This window comes from Grus americana, chromosome 5 (genome assembly GCF_028858705.1).
Source record: "Grus americana isolate bGruAme1 chromosome 5, bGruAme1.mat, whole genome shotgun sequence".
NCBI lineage: Eukaryota > Metazoa > Chordata > Aves > Gruiformes > Gruidae > Grus > Grus americana.
The window spans coordinates 44,514,855-44,534,451 of record NC_072856.1 but is presented as its reverse complement, the minus strand read 5'-3'; the positions used below and the strand labels follow the sequence as shown (position 1 = coordinate 44,534,451).

Sequence of the window (19,597 nt, the reverse complement as noted above, 5' to 3'; positions counted from 1 at the left end):
ATTTTAGTATTTTTTTTTAGCTGTTACAAGTGCATTTTCCTAATGATACATCTTAACATTACTGTAGCAGTTCCATTTTCCCCCTCCCTCCTGCTAATACTTTATTTCTTTAGTAAGTCCCAACTGTGAAGTTGGAGCCTGGACTTCAGTCCTGTGAGACATGTTGTGGTTCCGACGTCAGACAGTGTGTGTTGGATGGAGTTTGATGGTTCTTTTAATTTGTTGGAGGGTTTTTTTTGCTATTTTTACAAATACTCACTCAAGTCTAGTGAAATTATATGCCTCTAAAAGCAACCCTCACATCTGCTTAATGACCAGCTAAATGCTGGCAGCAATGTTATGCAAAACCCTGTTACCATTAAGTAAGTTTTGAACTGCCCAAGAACTGAACACAGCTTTTTAACATTTTTTTAATTGTTGCTTGCCAGCACTGAAGAAAAGGGTGAAAACGGACGCAGCAGGTGAATGCAAAGACAGTGCACCTCTCCTGTCCTTCAGTCAGCAGCCAGGTGCTAGAAGAAAGCCCTCAGTGGAACACAAAGCATTAGAAAGCAGAAGTGAAACACAGAGAGGCTTGGGACAGGGGGTAGGAAAGCGAGTGGCTGAACAGGTAACAGAAATGCCTTCCAGTAGAGAACAATTCCCTGTAAAACCTGAACCTTCAACCCAAAATAGAATTCAGCATTTCCAGTTCTCACATTACGACACCAAGTACCACAGGTTCTCTCTCCTACTGCCAGAAACCAGACAAAGATGCTAACTTACTACTAATTCTATGAGTAACTGAATACTGGGTGGCAAAGTTTCTGTTGTGAGTTTAATGGCTTCAGCCTAGCTGATGAATCAGACACGTGACTTACTAGGCATTAAATAAGGATGAAAACTGCTTAATAAGTATTAAGGTTTTAAGCTCTTAAACTGTCTCAGTCATTAGGTTTAAGTCACCAAAACTTTGCCTCTGAGCTTCTGGCCATTGCTAAGAATCACAAACTAGAATTTATGTAATTGGCCAGTTTAAAACAAATGGTACTTGGGTCAGTGAAATGTGTGATTAAGTTGGGGGCAATGGCACTGTGAACTACAGAAACCTGCAAGTATGGTAAACAGTCTGAAGGAGGAAACCTCAGGACCTTCTAGTTCAGTATGCAAAGCCAGTGGATATTTGAAAATTTTGCTGTTATTCTTTCAGTCTGATTGACTCTAACCCTTTCCAACTTTACCAAGTGTGACATGGAAATGCAAGTAAGGGGGTGTGATATTTTAATCCTGTGGTGAGCCTCATGGAAGGGGCCAAAACAGCCTCAAGGCCAATCCTGCATGGTTAACACACAGAACAGTGAAGGTGGACACAAAAAAAAAAAAAACCTCACAACTACTGTTCACTGAATCCCATCCACCCAACAGAAGAGACTGCTGTTATTAACAACAGGGGAAGACTGCATCAAGGCTAGTAGGTGTTAAAATGCTTTTACACAATAGAACATCAGGTCTGTGGTAGCTATAAAGCTGTCGTCTTACCATGGCTTACTACGTATAGCCAACCTACACTGAGAGTCTGTTTGATAGTATCATGGAAGCAATTCCCACCTGTTTTATCAAAAGACTGCACATTGTAAGTTCGTAGTTCTGCTGGTCCAGAAAGTCTTCCAGTATTTGGAGGAATTGGGAAAAATCTTTCTTGTCTTCGAGGAGGAAGAACTGGATCAGTGTAAGGCTCACCTAGCATTGAAGACATCACAAAACAGGTCAGTAAAGATTTATTCCCTCCATTCCACACAATTTTAGACCAGCAAAATTCTCTGGGTATCTTATGCTCTTGTAAATATCTGAAGTGACTATTAATCAGGGCAAGCAAACAAATCTTAAAAAACCCCAAACACAGAAATCCCACCAAGTATGTACTATAGCTTATGCTTCTAAGGAGCTGCAAAACAGAAAGTTCATTGATTTTTTGTTTAACATACAGTAGAATTTTGAAAGTTATGATTGCCTAAGTCATAAACAGTGGGGCCTTGAAACGAAGGATCAGCATAGCTATGAAGGTCAAAGGCAAACTAAGTTACTACACGTTTTAAGCCATTCTTAGATAAGAGTACTGTTTTCAGTGTCATAGTGCTGTAATGTGTTTTCCACCAACTCCCTTGCATCGTATCCAGTAATCAATCATGCAGCTACAAGACAAACTGTATCTGACATCCAAGTGCAGAGATGGGGTAAGAACGCAGCTCAGGTCAAGGAAACAGGACTGCCTCTCTGCAGCAGCCTGTCAATAGATCCAATCTGGCAAATGAGAAACTACATCCTGAGTGGACTTAGAGTTTCATAATAAGGCTTTCAGACGTGTAGCAACTACAAGATTGCTTGCTGCATCTAACAACTGAGGTACTTTAATCTGTGTACTTTACCTAATTTTTAAATTTTTTTCTTAACTTGTAGCATTTTTGCTTCTCTATTACAGATATCCAGAAAGGTTGTCCTTCCCCCTGCACTGTTTACTCGAGAAATATCAGTAGTATCCTCTTTGATTCAACTGTTTCTTCCTTGAGTGACACAATGTGCAATACAGATGTTTAGCTGAAGAAGTGAGAGTGAAGACTAATTTTGTTCTTGTTAATTATCAAAGAGGCTGTATCAACATGAAAATATGTACCATAGTACTCCTGTACTATTAATATAAATCTGTTTTTTTTAAAAACATAGTATTTTTTCAACATTAGCTAACTTTTATTTATTTGATAATGTACCATTAAAACTTTTTACATTCTCAGATCTCTTATTCATCATCCAGCCCATACATGTCTTGGTGCTCTAAACAAACCCCCTGTAAAATGATGAAACCAAAGAGCTGATTGTACGCTGCTAGTACCAATATATAGTTAAAAAATAGCACAGAAGTAGTGCAAGTGAATTGCACCATTCAAGAATGGGAAAAAAACCTACTATCAAATTTAAAAGACCCCTTCCAGTGCAGCTGCACATGCAGTTCCAAGAAAACATTTCATATTTTTAAGAAAAGAAAAAAAAAACAACAAAAAACTTAAACACACACACTGCAAGTCAGTAACTCCATTTTTCCATAGATACAGTAGCTAAGCAGATTTTTATACCTGGTGGAGGCAGAATTATCCTGCGTTCTCTGTCCCAAGGAGGAGACAGGGATCCAGTATCTGATGGCGGTCTGTGGGGATCAGTTAATCTATCAGAACTCAGCTCTCCTCTTTCATTACCAGATTCATACATGGCAGTTGGTCCTCTGGATCCTAATCAAAGAAATCAGATAGCTATTTACCCAGATATTTTAAATCCTCTATTATGGGTTTCTTCATTAAGTCTGAAAAGAGTAAAATAAATCATGGAACGCCAACACTGTCAAGATATGAGAGGCGCATGGCTTCACAGGACTCTCCAGCTGTTTGCTGATGGACCAGTTATTTTTACTAGAAGTGTTTAAAAGGTTTGTTTGGAATGAAAAAGTCTTAGTTCAACAAGAGTGCAATCTAGAGTACCTGCAATTTAAAAAAAAAAACAACCAAAAACATTTTAAGAGTTTCAGTTCATTCAAATCAGAGAAACTAGTGCCCTCACGATAAATCATCTTCTCAGTGCTAAAAAATCTGCTACTAATCAAACTAAAAATTAGCACATAGCCACATTACGTTCAACACCCTTCTGGTTCTTTCTAATTCTTTATTCAAGAAAAAAAGAGAAGACCAGGTCAACATATAACCAAGCGCAACAGAAACTGTAACAATGAGTGATTCTAGGTTGCAAGCTTCCTTTAAAATAAGTTTGTTCTGAAAAGTGACAGAAATACTGAATTCTGGTATCATTCTATATCCTAAAATTCAACCTAAAATTTGAAGCCATTTTGTGTCTTGTGCAAAGTGAGATGAGCACCATAATTGCTCTGTAGCTGACATTCTTTAAACACATAATTTGTTTAATCTGCCCAAGTTACGTTAGTGCTCCATTGTGAAATAGGCAGTAGTCGTGATTTTGCATAGTCTCTTTCCTTGCTAATCCTGTATCCTGAAATCCAGTTTCTACTCTTCCTCACCAGCAACAGCTGAGCTGCCATTTAAAGATACATTGGACAGCTCAGTTTCATTACTTACTGTCTCTATACAAATAAATCGTCAAGTATGATTTTGCTTGTGCATGGTATAGCTACAGTTGGACATTCAGTCTCAAGCTTTTCCAACTTAGAAAATGAATCAACTTTCATACACACCTGGATATGCTTTTTACAAAGAATTAAAGTAAATAAATAGTCCATGCTGGTCTTTTAAAAATCAGTGTTCATTAGTGAAATCCTTACAGAAGAGACATTTAGACATATTTACCCTGAAATAAATACAGTTTCAATGGGTGTAACAGTAGTAGCAAATTAAATAGTAGCTTCTTTATTACCTGTAGCAGATGCTGAACTCCACTCTAGCATTTATCTACACTATTTCCATCAATATCAAAACCACAAAGAACAGTGTTTTTCTTCCCTTACAACCCATGACACCACAGCTTGCTTTCACCTACTCCTCAATCTCTGAATTTTATTCCTTAAACACAACCTTCCTTGGTTGTGGTCCCTTTTACCACTAGGGAAGAAACTGTCTCCACATATGACTGCCTCAAATTTAGAATAAAGGGAGGAAAACAATTTACTGAATCACTAATTTTCTAGTATCATGACCCACAATAAAACTGTCTCATGTTTTTGACAACACTGGTACCCTCTCCTCCTCTCACCGACTGTAGACCAATGAGATGGAGGTGGCAGTATTCTTTTTTCAGAAGAATAATTAACTCTTGTTTACTTTAAAATCATAAGTTTATTTCAGCAGAACCTCATTTGTCCAAGAAATAAAACAAGACTAAGTTTGGCTTTTCACTTTTCTCAATCTATGCTTCTAAAGTGAATCCACTGACCAACCTACAAGCAACAACTAAATTTTCCATTGTACTGTTACACATTGGACAGCTTTAGAAGCAAGCTGAAAAACAGGAAGAGTTTGTCCAATCAACTGTTTACATTGAATTGGTTGTTCTACTACTTCTTGTCACCAGCAAGAGGAAAAGGTGTGACAGGTTTATAGTAGAGGAGAGAGAAATCCAGAATAGATACATTTTCAAGTTTAAGAATTGTACCTCTTCCTCCTCCTCCACCTGGAAGCATAGGTGAAAGCCTTAAAGGACCCTCCAATAAAGTTGGAGGGGAAAGAAAAGCTCTTGTTTCAGATGAAGGCCGGCCCATTGGTGAGGGTCCATATGGGGAATGCTCTGGAACAGTTAAAACAAAATACTCAAGTTCACAATATTTAGTTTAGCAAACTGCATAAAGTAATCAATTTCTCAGGTGAAGCTTAAAACTAAATCGTAGAAGTGAAATTAAAACTGTGCTCTAATTACCATGTGTATCATATTCCCAGTCTACTCTCATTGATACTACAAACGCTCATAGTTTCAAAAAAATACTCAACATGGCCTAGAGTCACTTATGACCCAATTATTTGACTGTTTGACTGTTATTTATACATACACATGGCCAAGATAGTTTTCAAACAATTACATACGTGCGGCCTTGGGAAACAAAAGCATAAATCAAAACAATTAGGCTCTATTTTATAATTCAATACTGTACCTCTGCCAAATGGTCTAACTGGAACATCAAGAGCATAAGGATCTTTTTCTAAAAGGTCAAGTTTAAATTCTGTTTCAGTTAATCTGCAAATAAACAACAAAAAAGCCATAAATAACCAAGAAGTGCTGAAGTTTTATTGGACTATTTATTTACTGCTGGGCTTTCTACTTAAAGGGTTAATAAAGCTGGGTATTTTATTCCCTAAATTAAAAAGGATAAAGGATGTTACAGAACTCTGAACTTCAGAATTCCTGAAATTATTTCTCTATGTTGTTGTATTTAAACTGTAATTCAGAAGTTGAAGTGACATGTTAGATGTCACAATTCCTAGCATGACATTACTCTCCTGAGAGTACTCTAAATTGCATTCCAAGTATTAGTTAACCTCACACTTAAAGGTTCCTCTCAACCACCACCACCTGATCTGTTAGCTCAGTATTAACTTCTGAGATAAGCTGTAAAATCATTAGGTAAGAATGACATCTGGTTGATACATACTTACTTAAAACAAACAAAATCCAAACCCCCCAAAACTTCTGAGTTCTAGTAGTACATTCTGCTTCTTTCCTGAAATATTTCAATACTTCACACAGTTCTTAAATTCTTACTTTCTTGCATGTTATCATTACAGGAATGCTCAAATGACTCCCCTTCTCAGAACTCCAATGGAACACTGTGCTCTCTCTGCCCTGTTTGGGCCACAATTGATTAACAAAGGTCTAGAAAACACCAAATTGCATAAATCCGAAACATACTCACATGCCAAACTGTATTTGTTTAGAATTAGATCAAGACTGCACTTACTTTTGTCTGTTATGTGCATTTTCTTTTTTTATATCATTGAGGTGTCTTTCAGCTGCTCGGGCTGTCAGCTTTGGGGAGGGACAAAAATCAGATGCTTAGATATTGCTACGTACTAATTAAATGCTTCATAAATGTGACGGGTCCTAGATCCAAGACATTTTTTTCCAGCCAAAGCACATGGACTGTATTTTCACAAGATATGACTTGTGTACAAATTATACAAAACAGAGCCTCACATACATCACCAAATGACATTAGAAACTCTACTACCCAAATTTTTGAGGAACGATACAGCTTTCCTGCAGGTTCTTAAAACTGCAGAAATTATTTGGCTGTAGCTGCTTTGAAGCATCTACAGATTATGATAAGAAAGTTTTATGTTAAAATCGTATAGTTAAAAATGAAAATTATGACCACGAAGCGCCATAGCTTGTAACAGGGTTCTATCTTATACAGAACATTCTGTGAAACCGAAGAACGTATTAGTCAGGAGATATTTTAAAGTTTCCTGTTTGGAAAAAAAGGTAAAAATGGATTTTGTAGCAACATTCTTAGGAAGCTGTCAACGGAGCATACTGTTCTCACAGGACATAATGTCTTCTATTAGTAGATAAAAGGAATGAAGTACATCCAGGGAAAAAACTAAAGTGGCATTGAAACAAGGCCAAAAGTTTTTATTATTAGCAAAATGTCACATACTTGTTAAATGGTAACATGTTATTCCAGCAGATTTATTGCTATAGCAAGTAATATTGTAGTATCATTCTACTGTGCTCATAGGTATGCAGCTTAATTATTCCAACTATTTTACATGACAGAAGTATTTTTAACACGCTTTTATGTATTTCTGCAAGAAATCCGTATGTTTAAAAGTGACAGGTTAATTTTGATTATCTGTTTTTAATAAGAAACAAAAAAGTCATAAAGCAAGCTATTCAAATCACAGAAAAGGAAGATGCACAAAGTTCACAAAACTGAGTATTTGGAACTTACCCAATTATCATGAGCTTTTTTCTCATGTGAAGTAATCTGTGAAAGAGAGATTCGTTTGCTCATTATTCATCTAAAAAAGAAAACTTGAGTATATGCTCTTATTCACAAATTTAATGTGCGTGGATAATTTATCACAGAATCATAGAATGGTTTGGGTTGGAAGGGACCTCAAAGATCATCTAGTTCCAACCCCCCTGCTACGGGTAGGGACACCCTCCACTAGACCACGGTGCCCAAAGCCTCATCCAACCTGGCCTTAAACACTTATGAGACATCTAAACTTAAAATTTAACTTTTAAATAAAGTTACCTGGTGATCTCTGCTACGAAATTGTGTCAGTCAAAACCAGATAGCATTAAGAAGAGACGGGGGGTAAGGCAAAAAAACCACCCAACAAAACCGAGCCAAATACAGTATCACAACCTAGCTGAAAGCGATATTTCAATTGCAGTGACATCCCTCCTACTTGGCATACGTGGTAAGTAACACAAAGTACATACCTGATTCTGATAAGAACGAATAGTTCTTTCTAGTTCTTCTTCAAGATCTTTTGCTCGTTGTCTGTAACAAAATTAGCATTTATGACATTGTAATAAAACATGGAGGAAAGTAATTTTAAATACAGTAAACACAATGGTAAACACAAGGTATAATTAAGATTTTTAAATCCAAAAGACAGTATTGTCACTTTGGTCCATAGGTTATATAAAAATTATAGCAGCAGTGGAAATTCTAGGCCCTAGATTAGTGCAAACAGGAATGTAAACAAAAGAACCGAACCAAAAAACCCAACATCTCCCCAGCTTTTCAGTGGTCTGTGACATATTTCCAATGCAAAGGCTACCCCTCCACATACACCCTAACAGCCAGCCTTATTCAGCTCAGCAAATGTACCAAGGTGGCTGGAGCATCATGCTGTCACAGGCTACCACAGTCAGTCCAGAGGGATAAACACTTGCACACAAGTTATTTCAAGACCACAGAAAGTACAATGCCACCTTTGCTGCCAGCTGCCCTGTGCACACCCTTATCTAGGTTCTACACTCTCCAGCAGGTGGGACAAAGACAGAGTCACTGTTTAGTTATACTCTATTTGCAGTATTAATATTCTCTTTAAAATTAAGAGGTCTACAAAGTTCACGTTCTGAGTAAATCAAGAAGGGTGAATTCTGTCTTCCTGTGTCAATACTGAAGAATGTCTACAAGAACTTTACATTCTAGAGAAAGAATGAATCTATGCAACTCTCTAGGAAGCACTGTTGATGGGTATCATTCAGTTAAGAGTCAATACTCCCATGAACATTGAAGGAAGATGGGGAATACACACTACAGATTGAAGAATTATGCCACAGATTGAGAAACCACAGAAACAAACCAGAAGTACAGAGTTGGTGTAAGGCAAAACAGAGCAAAGCAGTTAAACAGCTACAGAAAATATTCCCGCATTACAGTATTTTAGTAATTTCTGAACAACGGTACTATTTGACAAGCCCAGAGATACAGGAATAGAATACTATAACTATACAACATAAATATGTTAGGATCTATAGGAAAACTGAACATTGCATTTATTTCCACAGCATTCTCTTAACTTCATATTTTTATCTCTGTTCAGTAAAGACTAGATGAGAGACCCACTTCTACCATTCCATTAAAGCTAACACGTCAATACAATTAACATTCTAATGGCAGAAAAGTTGCTGCCATACCCAAATTTTTTATCAAAGCAAAAACTCCCTCAGTATGTGTTAGTACACACAAACTAGCATGTAACACACACACACAAAACAAAGAAACTGGAAGAAAATACATTCACTTATGCCGGTGGTTTTATTCTCTATTGCCTTTTGTTCACTTTGGAACAAGTGATTACAGCAACTAAAATCCGTAATTACCTGTAGCTGTTTAGTTCTTCAGCAGCATGATTAATTTTTTCATCTACTTTAGAAAGCTTTTCTTCCTTCTGTAGGCGTTCTCTCTCTTCTACTGTCAGCTTCCTTTAAGAAAATTCAAAAACTATGGTTAATTCTATTTCAAGTCAATGATTTTGTAGTTGGTCTGTCAAGAAAAACTTCTCCAATTATTCAAGCGTGATGAATACACATTTATCGAGATAGTGTTTTATAGGCAACATATGAAGTGGCATAAATAGCACTAGTTTGTGTTCATATTCGTTTACTTAGCTCACTAATTGTTCTATATGAAACAGTGAGATTACTACTATTTCTAAAAGGAAACTGGAAGACAATCCATATTCCCAAAGAATATTTGTATTTGAGCAGGGGCAGGGCAGGAAAGCAGCCACAAATCAAACCAAACAAACTACACTAACTTTCAGTGATTTGTTCTGGTCCTTTTTTAGATTTAAAAAATAATTTTCCAGAGAATAAAAAGGCTGTTATTAGCTATTAAAAAAAAAAAGTTATTAAAAAAATTCTTTACTGGTCCCTCTTTTTTTTTTATGCCTTATCAGGCACTACAGAAGAGAAACTCATATTCCAGACCACAGATTATGCACAAGGTAATTCTGCAGAATGCACATGGACACTACTGCTGCATACAGCACTGAATGGATAAACTGGTCATTTTCCTGTTAACAGCAGTCCTTAGCACTCAAACTATCTAAATCATGGATCTTTTGAACATGATTTAAACTTCTTTTCTACTCTATCTCCATTTCCCACTTTTCCATTTCCCTTGTTTAACCACACCTAGCTTTTTAAAAGATGCCTTGTTAATACTAGTAGCCTTCTTTATTCTGCTATCTCATCACGCCAGCTTCTCCCCACTCCTTTTTGGCTTTTCTAAAACCTTTGATAAGCAGCATACATTTGCTGAGTTTCTGTGTGGTATTTTTAAGTATCATCCACACAGTCTGCAAACATTTTTCATTTCTGACTGTCCATCAGAGCTTCTTTTTAATAGGTTCCTTCCCACTCCCCACCTCTCTTAAAAATCAAATGTTAATGCAGTGGATTTCTAGGTTGCATCTACAAAGATGCCAAATATCTACACAAATACATATACTACAGAGCAGATTATTGGAAGTAATACTTTAAAAAGGTCCTGTATACTGCTCAGTACAGGATCAAGACTTGTGCTGCTTCTCTTCTTCAGGGAGCAGACAATTTTGAAGGCAGAAATAATTTCTCACTAGTAAAACTGTAATTTTACCATTGTGCCCTAAAATTACGCCCCCTGCTTCCTCCCTGCCTCATACACACACATACATACTTCTGAAGGTTACTACACACCTCATCCTATCCCAATCAATTTGATTTCTAGTCCTTAATGTATTTCTGCTTTCAATCACTAAGTCATAATCCCTACTGTCATCCTGACTGTGAGCCAGATGGTACAGCCCTCATCTTTTATCTTTCTTGGTGAGGAAAGCCTGATTCACAGGAGTTCTATGTTGCTTACTGATAATAGTTATCTTGACTATGTTATAACTCTAAGCTTAGTTTTATATATAGCATCACTCCTCTGCTGACATTACTAGCTCTCTCTACTATATAAAATATACCTCACACTTAAAGCAGCTACTGATTATCTTTCAGCAACTTTGATACCTGTATTACATCGTATCTTAATTTAAAAAAAAAAAAAGAATAAAGCTTTCTAACTTTACCCACCTTGCTTCATAAATTAAAAATTTGTTACTTCTTGTTTTATCTTTGTTTCTGCACTTGCTTGTGGAAAAGTCCTAAAATAATACACCACCACTTTCATGGAAACAACTTCTATAAAATTACTATGATCACAAACATACATGAAAGTGTAAGATAACAGTCTTCACAATTCAGAAAACTCTGGAAAGCAGTATGCAAATTTTCAGCCCCCCAAATCAAACAGTGAGGATTGAATATAAAAAGAGGAACCAGCACCTGTGTAGTTTCATTTCATTTTCTTGATAAAGCTCAGTCATTACTTTAAGTTTCTGCTGAAGCTTTTGAACTTCGCTTTCAAAACGTTCATTTTCAGACTGCAAGGAAGCTTGTTCACTTTGAAGGTTTTCTATACGTTCTGTCAAATGTAGAGATAATTATATTGGCACAATGCACAGTTTACAAAATTAAAATATTTGCAATATTTTAATATACAAAAAGTCTGTAAAAACCTTTGATCCTATGTTGATTTTATAATATATGCAGTAATATGTTAATATATTTCAATAAATTTTACAAATTGAGAAGCAGCATTGCTCCTTTTGATGGGAAACCAGCAACTATATTCTCTACCTGCGACAAAGTGCAGCTCTGAGTATACATCTAGCCTTTGCTCCAAATTGTATAGCTGTTTTGAAAACAATGCAGTTTTGTAATGCACAACACAAATTTTCATTTAAGGCTCTTACTATTGTAATTATTCTACTAAAGGAGTAAAATTGGTACCATCATATACTCTTGCAGATTTACCCACATGAGGTCGTGCTGAGTAGCCTGTAGGGATAACTCAGTACCTTATCTTTCCAAATGAAAATCAGTCATGTTCCTTTTCCTATTTACTATGCCTCTCCAAGAAACATCGAAAGCTTCAAGTAAGTTTGAATATCTTTATGGGACAGAGTTGCAATCAATTTAAAAAAAAAAAAAAAAACCAACAACCCACTAGCACAAAGAATCATTTTAAAGGACTATCAAAAACTGAAAAATACAGTTTCCCAGAGCATTTCATCACCCCAATAACAAAGCACAGTACATTCAACTGTGACGGCTACTCTGCTGGCTGTTATCTATGAAAGCAATAGCTAATTTGAATTATAGTGGCAGTGTTTTCATTTCATAAGGTTTAATTCAATATGTCCTACACAACAAAGAGAAAAACAGAGTAAGATGGTTTTAGGTTCAATTCTCTAAATGCAGTATTTTGGATTTTAAGAAGTACGGAGCCTGTACTCATTACAAAATAATTACAATTAAGCTACCATTTGTAATAGATGGTTTTAAAATTTACATTAAAACTCCATGGTTTCATGTCCAGGAATTATGTAAAGAAAGTATATTATATTAACATCACTTTGCCCATGTATTTTAAGATTCTACAACTTAACAGTTATAGAATACTCCAGCAGAGTACAACAAAATTTCAAATGGTGCTTTAGCACCTTCAATTGCTTTACCTCTAAAATCAAATATTTAAAATGGCTAAGCAACTTAAAATCCAACAGGCCTTTAAAAAAAAAGAAACAAGTAGAGTTATTAATGTAAACTTAATTCAGTTTTTATTGGAAGTAATATTTACAGCCTGTAACATAATTTTACAAAAGCAGCATCTTATTAATCTTAAAGGCAAACCAACATTTAATTACCTGTAAGTTCTCCTTTAGCTTTATTTTCATCAGAAAGTTTTGAATACAATTGATCTCTTTCTGTTTCCAGAGTCTTTAGACAAGCATTTAACTACAATCAAAATTGAAAAAAAACAGCACTTTAAGATTACCAGAAACTGTTTGCATGCAAAAAGATCTAATTAAACATTAAAAGATACTGAACTCTGTGATACTGATATCTATATGCAATTAAACTTAAAATAAAAACTGCATATATTCCCTCTAGTTCCCCCCTTCCATCCGCAAGTTTCTTAAAATCACATACCTTTGCAGCATAGATCAATTTCTTTACAGTTCGTTTTTGCTGATCATCTGATTGATAGAATAGAATAATAGATCACATAAAAAGCACAAAAAGGTTTGTAACAGAGCTTAGCACTATTTTATTTTGTGTTTATAAAAAAGCAATCCCCAACATACCATGACAGGCATGGCATATTTGGAGGGAAAAAAAAAGAGGAGAGGAGAGGAGAGGAGAGGAGAGGAGAGGAGAGGAGAGGAGAGGAGAGGAGAGGAGAGGAGAGGAGAGGAGAGGAGAGGAGAGGAGGAGGAGAGGAGAGGAGAGGAGAGGAGAGGAGAGGAGAGGAGAGGAGAGGAGAGGAGAGGAGAGGAGAGGAGAGGAGAGGATGCAGTGATACACCTATAGTCTAGTGCTTTGTTTGCCAATCAATCACACTCAGAACGCTTGTGTTAAAAACAGGATGCTAAATACACACGAAGATTTACTGGGGTGCGCCCTATGGTGTAATCAGCATGAGAATAAAAAGAAGCTGCAGCAAGAAAAAGGAGGAAGAAAGGCTCTTCTGTGCTGCTGTTTTGAGGGGACCCACATCTACACCCATCTGATTCCAGTGCTACCATACTGCCTGCAACAAGTAACACCTGCGTAAGGACAAGGAAGCAGAAATTAGGCTCTAAGGACTCACAGTGCTACTGCTGGGAGGAGCTTCCAGAAGAAATGAAAGCAAGGTTTCCACCTAAACATGTTTGAGAATCACTGTTTGATACTAACATAAGCTAAAGTCCTTTTGCAAGAGACTGAGCACTGAGTCTTTTACATTGCTCTGTGATAATACGTATGTTTTAGCTATAACCACACACTGCTAAATAGTAGCATGGGTTGTTATTCTGGAAGTGCCCAAGCATCAGTTAACTGTCCAGACATGAATAACACTGGGTGAGTTTTGAAAATCCAATTTCTACAAAGCTAATCTTTCAACTTTCCCAGAAGTCTGTTGATTCTGTATTTCCAAAACATATATTACCTTAATATTTAAGATGGAAAGCTATACAAACCATACCTAAGTGCTCTCCATTCTCTGTTTCACCCTTTACATCCGTGTCCCAGTGATTATCTTCAGCGTCATCATCTTCTCTTATTGCTGAACTCCAGTCTTTCATCTTCAGTAAGTATTGTGTCAGCGACTAAGAATAAGCCCATACAAAACAAACAGTAAAATAAATACAAGCAATGAAAATGCAGTTACCATTACAATTAGTTTTTCAGGATTTCTGCCCTTTATTTAGTTCCCTTAATAGATTAAGTGAGCCCCATATACAGGATTCTAGATGTCTGATATTACTTTTTTTTGCAGGTCAACAGGTGTGCCCTTGTAAAGACTTTTCAGATAGGCAAGTATGCATGCTTTTAACAGGGCTTGTGCACATAAGGTACACACGTGTAAGAATACACTCCCAACTCCCCCTCTCCACATTTGAAAAAAAATGCAAATACTCTATCAGAATTAAAATTGCGTTTCCTTATTTAACGTGCTGGCTTCCAAGGCTATCAGACTGTTCCATTGTGCTGCTAAGCAACATTTTTGCTTAGTAGGAAACAAGACATTAGAAGACGGAGACAGAAAACAAAAGCCCAAAACAGCTTAATGCATATTAAGACAAGGAGAGGTTGCTAGACTTTCTTGGAACTCAGTGATTAGCATCAGTCTGAATTATTTGATTTAATGCTAGCTGTCATAATTTACCTTGACTTGACTCTCTTTATTTTTCAATACTTCTTCTATATCTGCTTTAGATGATTCAAACATCTTAGTTTGTTCATTTAGTTCACTAAATCGTTCACCCCATCCTTCGGCTTCTTGTAAAAGCTAAAAAGAGAAATATCAGATTAACATGATTGTCTATTACAACCAAGAAACAAGGATGAATAGTACTTGAGTCTGTTACGTATATTATCTATACATAAACAGATTTTTAACCTCTCACCCATCAGTAAGAATTATCAGAGATAGATTACAAGACAGTTAAACCTCGAGAGTTGAAAAATAAGATTTCTATGTTACTGTGCAGTTGCTTTAGCTGCAATAGCTCTCCATTGTAATTAGTTGTTAGCATATTTTTAAACATTTATAAGAACGGTTCAGTTAATATAACACTTAGTTTAAAAACCCTGATGTGACAATAGCAAGGCATATGAAATAGTAACAATTTGTGTAACAGCCGCAAACACTGGGGAATGCATGGAGAGGAAAAGACTCATTCCCCAAAATGAACACATGCTTCTGAAATTGTACCTGTGTCTTTTCAATCTAGAAGAGGTCAGCGAGGTAAGGGAAACCAGGAAGCTTTTTACATGGCTATTTAAATTCATGTAACTTGCAAAACTGTATTTCTCCTACTCTCCTCCATACCTCTTAAAGTAATTTTTAAATTTTATTTTTAAAAAAGCTTCCCTGTTAATGAAAGTCACAGCAACTGTAGGTAATCAACATCTACAAGTACATATCTTTGCAATCAACTGTGGTTAAATAAAAAGATAGGTAAATTCCAAGGTTACGTTTTACAGACATCCCCTAGTAAAATCTCATTTCACAAAAATACTTTCCAGCAGTAAAGTACACTTAAGCACCAGTTCACTAAAAATAACCACTGTAACACATTAAGTAATTAAACCATGCCTTCATATTGTGAGAACAAAATTGAACTGATGCAAATTTCTGTTAAGACAAAACATGCAGTACAAAAACATGGGGTACAGTACAGAAAAATTTGTCTTAGAGTCTGTCAAAAGAATGTTGCTTAAAGTTGCACAACAGGCAACCAATTTAAAGACAGTGAATGTACAGAAAGACATACTAGGTTGATCACAAGAACATAACAGCCAGGCATACTAAAAGTAAAACCAGAAAATGGTAGTTAAACAGGGGAACTGCCATGCAAATAGACAAGCAAGCCTGAACACTACTTATCAAAGGTAAACTAGAAGGCATAAAACAAAAGGTATGTTGCTAGAATTGGATGAACCCCACTTGGCACACAACTGCACCCTTCAAGCAGTAAAAGCCACGTATGAATTTGCAGCATCATGCAAACTAGGTATTACGGATCAACCAAAAATACTCTTTATGCAAATACTGCTCAGAAGACATACACAAGCAACTACTTTTATCATTAAACGTGATCCTCAAAGGCAAGCTAATGTTTAAGAGATTCCTCCTCCATGAAGCCAAAGAGAAAATAAATTGACATGACTTTATATACCTGTAACAATTGCAATAAAGAAATAGCAAGGATTTGCAATAAACTAAAGCAATATATGTTTCTAACGTTCCTGCAAAAAACAAAGCATAGAAAGTTTGGAGTTCATTAACAGTTCCCTTGTTCAAACTAAAAGGCCCAATCCTCTCTCTGACACATCATAAATCTGAGACAGCACATCTGTTATAATGTTTAAGCTATGATGTGCCAGAAGATTATGACCCATTAGTGCAAATGGACAGAGGAAGAAAGTACTCTAGTTTCTGTGAACAAGTAACACCATCGTTACCTTTTGAGCATAAGTGAAATTCCATCTTTAAAAAAAAAGTAAGAAAGGAAAATAAAAAAGAGATATGGATATTCTAATACAGCAAACTAACTCACATGCTTACAACAACCTCATAAAAGAGAATACAAATAAGCAAAGCAGGTACTTTCTCTTCTTTCCTTATCAGTTTATTTATTTATCTACTAAAAAACATAGCAAAATACAACATACACAAATGTTCTCAAATTACTAAAAACTGCAACAAAGCTCAGTTAACACAGTGTAGTAATTAATCCTAAATAATGTGGTTAAGGAACTATGCATTCCTTCCAGGTAAAATTACCTGGGTAAAAGGCCTTATTTTTATCTAGGAACCTGGCAAGTTAATGACATTTGGGGAGTTGTCTTTACTGATTTTTTTCCTGGTTTTGCTTGATGTAAAATGATTGCCTATAATATGTAATGATCAGCACTTAGTATTGTCTTATTCTTTTTAAAAAGAAAAAAAAGATTCTTTCACACACACAAATAATTGGATTATTTCTGTTTGAACCCAAAAAATTACCAGAGAAAAACAAACAAAAAAACCCCCCTCTATATTAAAACTTTGTATACTGCTTCTCAAAATGTATTACAGAAGTATACTGTCACATTTGAAATAAAGCACCAAGATCAGACCCTCCTCCTCACAGAAACAAAAAAGAGGTATAGATTAGACAAAAGAGTCTCTTGAAAGAAAATAATTCTCAAGCAATTTCATCTCACAGTGAAAACACCCAAGTCTACTGTTTCTCCACTCACGGCATATATCACAACCATGTACTCCTTCTAAATTTACAGAAAAACATGAAGTTTTACGGATAAGAGTTGTGCAGAACTGCAATATTCCTCCTGCAAAAAGCTCTCTATTTCCAGTTACCTTTTTTTCCCCCTGAATCAGTAAGTCTGATATGCCCAATGTTTTGATAGAGAGGACTAAAACACTCCCTAGCTTTTCATAAGAGACTGCTAAAAACCAACAGGCCTGTACTTCTATTCCCCATCCACAAGATATCTATCAGGTTACTGTTCAGACAACAACAAGCTCATCAGTCAGGAAAATAAGCACATATCCATTAAAAAAACCCAAACGAAAAACAAACCCCCAAAACATTCCATGGAACAGCTAATGTTCAGAGAGAATACTTTTTTGTTAGGAAAAAAATAGAATAATTTCATTGTAAAACTAGTTATCACACAGGACAACTATTGCATATGCTGAACATTTAGAAATAATCAGCATTCTTTAGGATCCAGCTACAGTACCAAGGAAAATAAACATAAACTTTGGGAAGTAACAGTCTTTTCTGTCCCTTCCTATTATTTACCTGACTTTTCATGAATTCATCCATAGTGGTACTACAGTAAGCATGTTACCTGCCTTTTGCATACTCTGCAATTTCTAATTTCTTTTGTTTTCTGGATCACATGTAAGCATTTTCCCTCTACTTCTGTAGAGGATCCTAGCTGTGGACTTGCTTAAATCTTTCTGCTTTCCTCCAGGTGTCAGCAAATCTTTCCAGTCTTACATTACCACACACTCTGTTTCCCCACAAACTCTAATTATTAAATTTCTTTTAAAGCAGGACTATTTTAGACAAAGTTATTCCAACATAAAATCATTTTAAAGCCATGTCCTCTTCCTCATTCCGTTTACTAGAACACGCAAGGGGTAGTAACAAACACGTTGAGGGTGAGCTCCTTAGAAATCCTATTTACACGGTATCATAAGAAAATACAGTATTTCTAAGGATAACTAGGAAAAACCTACCTGTTTCTCACTTTCCTGGAGATGGCAGTTTTCATCTACTGCATCTTGAACAGAAGTCTTGAGTCTCTCTGTATTAATCTGATATACTTTTAGGGTGGACTTGGCCTAAGTGAAATAAAAAAGTGTGTTGTTTAAACAGAACAGGTGAAGATATAAGCGGGCTCACGATGGTATTACTGGACTTACTGTAAGGTTTTCTAGCTGTGCTATATACACATTCTCACATTTTCCCTGCAATCTCAACAGTTTTTGCTGATTGAAGTTTTGCAACACTATACATCATTGTGGAATAAGAAAGCAAAGACAAGACAAGGTAACTGTACTTCCCAATAAATGCCAATCACTATATGAAATTCAAAGTTGCTAAATCAAGTCACGCAAAAGCACTAAGCCTTAGAAGTCTTTTGGTTTACACAGCATATTATTTCTGCACCCTTAAGAGAAAAAAAAATTAGAAGACTAACTACATGGAGAACAGAGAAATTGCAAAGATTTGAAAACAGAAACTATAAAGACTGAACATACCTCATCAATTTGTGACTGGATAGATTTTGCTTCATTCTCTAAAGATTCCCATCTCTTCTGACTTTCATCCACCTGAAAATTATTAATTGTCATATAGCTTCTTCCACAGATTTTACTGAAAAGGTCCAGGCAATTAATAAAGTTATTTTAATTTTCAAACTGAGAAGGTCCTACTGCCAAATCAATAAAAGCAGCTTTTCTTCTTTTGAGTATTTTCCTTTATGGGGGTCATTTTTCTAATATGCTACAGGGAGTATGAGGGGAGACAAAACGGGAAATGTAGGTTTTGTTTCAAAAAAACCAAAAAGTATAGTTTGTCTTTTCCACAGATAATTTTTTGTGTGAATTTTTTTTAAATGAATAGCAACAAAGACAGGATTTTACTTATTCTCACCAAGTTATCATTTTCTGATTGCTTAGATTTTTCTTCTTCCAGTTCTTTCTCCAGATTCTCTATTTCTTGGTTGAGTTCCAAGTTTGACTTGTTCAGTTTTTCATGCATTTCCTAAATCAAGTTGTTTTGACAGTTAACATAAAACATTTGACATTAATTACATATGAAGATGACAAGTATGTTTTAAATATGACAGCAAAGTATGTTTAACAAATTTCACCATATCAAGAATAAATCTCAAAGTAGTCTAGAGACTCTTGCATGTTAACAAGACCCGTAACGATCAGGTCTATGGGATCTGAGGTGCAGAATGAAATAAATCTATTTGCTTTTTC

At 35.8% G+C, this 19,597-nt stretch overlaps 1 protein-coding gene across 5 annotated transcripts in view; it reads right to left on the bottom strand.

The window, feature by feature from the left end:
* Positions 1-19,597, bottom strand: part of MIA2 (MIA SH3 domain ER export factor 2) — a 36,996-nt gene that overhangs the window by 2,373 nt on the left and 15,026 nt on the right. For 4 of the 5 annotated variants that reach the window (XM_054826526.1, XM_054826528.1, XM_054826530.1 and 1 more), the window contains 16 exons: positions 19,263-19,373; positions 18,869-18,940; positions 18,344-18,448; positions 14,753-14,875; positions 14,069-14,192; positions 13,033-13,079; positions 12,747-12,837; positions 11,323-11,461; positions 9,331-9,432; positions 7,936-7,996; positions 7,436-7,471; positions 6,443-6,510; positions 5,639-5,721; positions 5,146-5,277; positions 3,108-3,260; positions 1,588-1,719 (listed from right to left, as the gene is read on the bottom strand). In XM_054826526.1, the coding sequence (XP_054682501.1) occupies positions 1,588-1,719; positions 3,108-3,260; positions 5,146-5,277; positions 5,639-5,721; positions 6,443-6,510; positions 7,436-7,471; positions 7,936-7,996; positions 9,331-9,432; positions 11,323-11,461; positions 12,747-12,837; positions 13,033-13,079; positions 14,069-14,192; positions 14,753-14,875; positions 18,344-18,448; positions 18,869-18,940; positions 19,263-19,373 (1,579 nt within the window). The remainder of the gene's footprint in view (positions 1-1,587; positions 1,720-3,107; positions 3,261-5,145; positions 5,278-5,638; positions 5,722-6,442; positions 6,511-7,435; positions 7,472-7,935; positions 7,997-9,330; positions 9,433-11,322; positions 11,462-12,746; positions 12,838-13,032; positions 13,080-14,068; positions 14,193-14,752; positions 14,876-18,343; positions 18,449-18,868; positions 18,941-19,262; positions 19,374-19,597) is intronic. The other variant, XM_054826527.1, reaches the window with a different exon arrangement.